The sequence below is a fragment of the Camelina sativa genome, chromosome 12 (genome assembly GCF_000633955.1).
Source record: "Camelina sativa cultivar DH55 chromosome 12, Cs, whole genome shotgun sequence".
In the NCBI taxonomy this organism is placed as follows: domain Eukaryota; kingdom Viridiplantae; phylum Streptophyta; class Magnoliopsida; order Brassicales; family Brassicaceae; genus Camelina; species Camelina sativa.
In genome coordinates, this window is record NC_025696.1 from 24,490,674 (window position 1) to 24,495,628 (window position 4,955).

General features: G+C 36.7%; 1 protein-coding gene across 1 annotated transcript; it reads left to right on the forward strand.

The window, feature by feature from the left end:
- On the forward strand, window positions 2,884-4,500 carry LOC104732570 (cytochrome P450 71B17-like). Its single transcript, XM_019233428.1, has 2 exons — window positions 2,884-3,795; window positions 3,880-4,500. The coding sequence occupies exons 1-2, from the start codon at window positions 2,896-2,898 to the stop codon at window positions 4,489-4,491; spliced, it is 1,512 nt and encodes a 503-aa protein (XP_019088973.1). The 5' UTR covers window positions 2,884-2,895; the 3' UTR covers window positions 4,492-4,500.

The following is a 4,955-nucleotide window of genomic DNA, read 5'->3' on the forward strand; positions in this document are numbered from 1 at the left end:
CGCCTGGTTGAGAAGCAAAGTCTAACCCGGCAACTTTAACGTCAAAACCCGCCTACCAGAGGGACCTGCCTGGCTAAGCAACGAAGTCTAACCCGGGAACTTTCACGTTAAAACCCGCCTATCTGAGGAACCCGCCTGGCTAAGCAACAAAGTCTAACCCGGCAAGTTTCACGTCAAAACCCGCCTACATAAGATACCCGCCTGGCTGAGAAATGTCTTAACCAGGCCGTTACCTTTTTTACCTTATTTGGAGAGCTTTATAAATACCTTCTATTTGCTGGGAGAAAAACNACCAATTAGGAGATTCAATGTATTGATGTTTTAATTATTGTTTGGAGTTCTTAATCCTTAGGTTCTTTGATTCACATGATCTTAATGCTAAAATAGGACTGATCAACTTGTTTTAGACTCTAGGTTTTTCTATGCATCAAAAGTGTTCGATAGAATGCCTGAATGAGTGTGAATTGAGCAATGTATTTCTAGCCTGCGAAAGTTGATGTTGGGACGCATTGTGAACTTAATGAACTTGATTGTAATGCAAATTTGGCTAGGAGGTTGCAAATGAAAGTTTAGCAAACTAGTAGTCAAGTTTAGTTTCTAATGCCTTGAAAGAGGGTTAGTCTGTTATTGTGTTCATGTTCTAGAACGGTTCTTAATTATTGAATTCCATATTTCATTTTTTCATTAGGCATTGATCTCTGAAATACCCTATGACCCAATGTTTTAATCTTATAAGCTAATCGATTTTTTTTTCTTGCATTTTTATTTACAATTCTCAAACCAAACAAATTATCTTTCGTTCGCTTTAGCTATTTACGACTCTGGCAAATCTTTAGTGTATCATTGGTCCTTGTGGATTCGACCCCGTATATACTGCCTTGCGGTTAAGTGTATCGGGTAATTACTCGAGCAATCATCATGTTGGTTGTATGTGTTCTTCTGCTACTAAATCCATTTTTTATCCCTCCTTTTGAAAATGTGTAGTTGATTGCAGACAAAATAAAAAGGTGCAAGACAGACTCATTTGCAGGTTGAGTGCTGGTTATGTCGTTTAAAATTTTCTTGCAATGCAAAGTTTGTTTCTTTTTTCTTGTTAAAGTTGAGAAATCTATATTAAAACTTTTTGTTTCTTGCTGTTCTAACAGCCTTGAGTTTGACAATGCTGAGAGACCTGAATGCAACAATCTACTCTCAGTATATCACACTGTTTTGGGCAAGACGAAAGAGGTAAGGAAAAGGAGATAATGTCATTTACTCTTAAAGAATTGGGTTACAGAGATGTTTTCACATGTCATTTATTCCCTTGGCCACAATAACTACTCACGGAGATAATCGGTGAACACATTTTTAATTGGTTGTAGGAAGTGGAGGAATGCAAAGATTTGAGCTGGGGTACATTTAAGCCTCTCCTTGAAGATGCTTTGATCAAACATCTTAGTCCAATCCAGGTCTGTGAAGCCAAAACCTTGAACCAATCCAATGTTTTCCTTTGAGTTTATACCATTTTGTCTCATCAAACCGTAGAAAGAAAATTTGAGGTGTTTTTGCAGCTTCCATTAGTAAATGGTTAGAAGGGCATGTCTTATGCATAAGTTATGAAATATATGGTTTTGTATATGTTTCCGTGTCAGGCCCGCTATCAGGAGATAACAGCTGAACCAGAGTATTTGGACAAAGTATTGTCAGAAGGTGCGGACAGAGCCACAGAGTTAGGGGATGTTACAATGCGCAATGTGTACCAAGCTATGGGTTTCTACCCGAGGAGGAGATAGTGCCATTTGATATTTGTGGTCGGCCGTTTTTGAAGTAACAAGAAATGAGTAAGTTACATTTGCGAAATATTTGTTGATTCTTGAGTTTTGATCATTGTTATTTTTTTGCAATTACCATGATCTCTCAAAGTTTATCACACTCCCTATTGATCAACCTTTGCTCAAAAGTCAAAACAGATTGGTGCACTCACTATATTTTTCCTCCTTCCTTTAGTTAGTAGTATATAACTTTGCTTTTAGGCTTACAAAAAGCCTCCACCAATTAAAATTAATTGTGTTACATAATTTATTACAGAATATAACACCAAAGAATTCGTTCATCAGTCGAGTGACCAGTTCAATTATCTAAAGTAAAGTCACAGTTATTTGCATAAACCAGAGAAAGGGCATATATTCAGATACCATTTGGTGAATAGGGTTGGGTCAAACACGTCCTTCATAAGAAGTCATTATAGATCCATAGATAAACATTCTTCTATATCTAACCTCACGCAGACTGAATTACTTAACAACGAGCAGCAATTAGAAAGTAGGCGAAAATTTTATGCATAGAGTCGTAAAAAATAAACAGCAAACTAAATTATACTTACTGCAAAACCTATTTTTATAAAAAAAAATCCAACAAAACAGCATAAGCAACCAAAATCAGATACAAAAACAAACGTAAAGAAGAATTTACGTAACCAAAAAAATAATATACACAACAAAACCAGAAATACACCTTAATCTAACTACCGCGCGTAGCGCGGATCAATTGCTAGTTTAAATATAAAAAAACAATAACTTAACAACATAATTTTGTAACGTGTGACTGTTAAAATTCCATACTAAAATGCATGACTTTAATCTTTCAGTATGAATAAATTTGTGTTTTACTATATACTATATATTATAGTTTTTTATTAGTAATCATGTTCAACTTTTTTTTATTTCATCATAATATAGATTTTGGTACAGATTATAATTACGTAATATATGTTACATAGGATTCCTATTTGTACAATATTAACATATGATAGAAAAAAACAAAAATCTAATTAAAATGTAAGCGGTGTGACTACTATTAATATACATAGAGCATATCAATTTCATTTTGCTGTATAACAAAAGAAACAAAAAAAAAATGATAATCTCTTTGCTCTGTCTTTTTATCATCACCTTCGCTTCGTTGATCTTTATCAGCAAGAAGATCAAACGCTCTAAATGGAACCTTCCTCCTAGCCCTCCAACGTTACCAGTTATCGGAAACTTACACCAAGTTGGAGAATTGCCTCACAAGTTATTTCAACGTCTAGCCGAAAGAACAGGACATGTTATGCTTCTTCACTTAGGGTTTTTCCCTGTAACTGTTATCTCATCGAGAGAAGCAGCTGAAGAGGTGTTACGAACTCATGACCTAGACTGTTGCAGCAGACCTAAGCTTGTTGGTCCGAGGCTAACCTCTCGGGGTTTTAAAGATGTGGCTTTTACACCATACGGTGACGAGTGGAAGGAGCGGCGCAAGTTCTTTGTGCGTGAGCTTTTAAGTTTGAAAAAGGTTCAGTCTTCCGGGTACATCAGAGAGGAAGAATGTAACTTTCTTGTCACGAAACTGTTGGAATCAGCGGTGGATCGATCTCCGGTCGATTTGAGCAAAACCCTTTTCTGGCTAACCGCGAGTATCCTGTTCAGAGTAGCTTATGGAAAAAGGTTCCACGAGTGTGAGTTTATCGATAAAGACAAGGTAGAAGAGCTTGTGTTTGAAGCCGAGAGAGCTCAGAGAAGTTTCACTTGCTCTGATTTCTTTCCTATTGCCGGACTTGGATGGCTCGTTGACTGTATTTCCGGGCAGCACAAGAGGCTCAAAGATGTTTTCGTCAAGCTCGATACTCTGTTTCAAGGTGTGATCGATGATCATTTACATCCTGGAAAAATATCAAAAGATCACAGAGATATTGTCGATGTTATGTTGGATGTGATGAATAAACAAGGCGAAAATGATTCCTTGACGCTCACGTTAGATCACATCAAGGCATTACTAACGGTAAAAAAAACACAAGATTTGTTTCAACACATTTGCATAGAAACTGAATCTGCATATTTACAATTATTTTTTTCTGCTTGCCAGAATATACTACTAGGAGGTGTAGAAACAGGAGCTATTACCATGATATGGGCAATGACGGAACTCGTTAAAACCCCGCAAGTCATGAAGAAAGTTCAAAGCGAGATCCGCGACCGTCTGGGAAACAATAAGGAGAGAATCACTGAAGAAGATCTCGACAAAGTTCCTTTCTTGAACATGGTGATCAAGGAAACATTCAGATTACACCCAGCTGCTCCTCTTCTGCTCCCAAGGGAAACAATGGCTCACATCAAGGTCCAAGGTTATGATATTCCTCCAAAGAGACAGATCTTGGTGAACGCTTGGGCGATAGGAAGAGATCCGAAATACTGGACAAACCCGGAAGAGTTTAACCCCGAGAGGTTTATGGATAGCCCTGTGGATTATAAAGGAAGACATTTCGAACTCTTACCGTTTGGGTCTGGTCGAAGGATATGTCCCGGTATAGCAATGGGGATAGCTACTGTGGAATTGGGACTCTTGAACTTACTTTACTACTTCGATTGGAGAACACCTGATGGTATGACACATAAAGACATCGATAAAGAAGAAGCTGGTACCCTTACAGTCGTCAAGAAAGTACCTCTCAAGCTCGTTCCAGTTCGGGTTAAGTGATTGCACCAATCTCCAGTTCTAGACTTTGTACTAAATGATAAACTCAAATTAATCCCTAGAGCTACTCTCTCAAACAAGAGATCAATTGCAGTACTTAGGGGTCGAATCCACAGAGACTCAAGATCAAACACAATAGACTGTAAAGTTTTGTAAATTACGCTAAACAAGTTAAATTGAATTAAAATAAAGCAATGCAATATTTAAATAAAAGTGATGTGAATTCAGAAAATCAAAAGAGCTAAGCCTAGGGAATTTCTCAGGAAATTATGAAATATTAAATCAGATAAATTAATTAAGGTTCAAGCAATAAAAATCAGATCTAGAACTCTAAACTTTTGGTAAATTAAATCAGTTCTCACTGCAAATAATATCTAAATTTAAAACCAGAAAATCCAAATCTCTTTGTAAAATTCTAAGTAATAAATCAGCTTTAAAAACAGGTTTAGATAAGTTCACAGAATTAT

Coding starts and splice junctions, on each gene's coding strand:
- LOC104732570 (XM_019233428.1), top strand. CDS start 2,896: ATGATAATCTCTTTGCTCTGTCTTTTTATCATCACCTTCGCTTCGTTG. Junction 3,796..3,879: donor ACATCAAGGCATTACTAACG/GTAAAAAAAACA, acceptor TCTGCTTGCCAG/AATATACTACTAGGAGGTGT.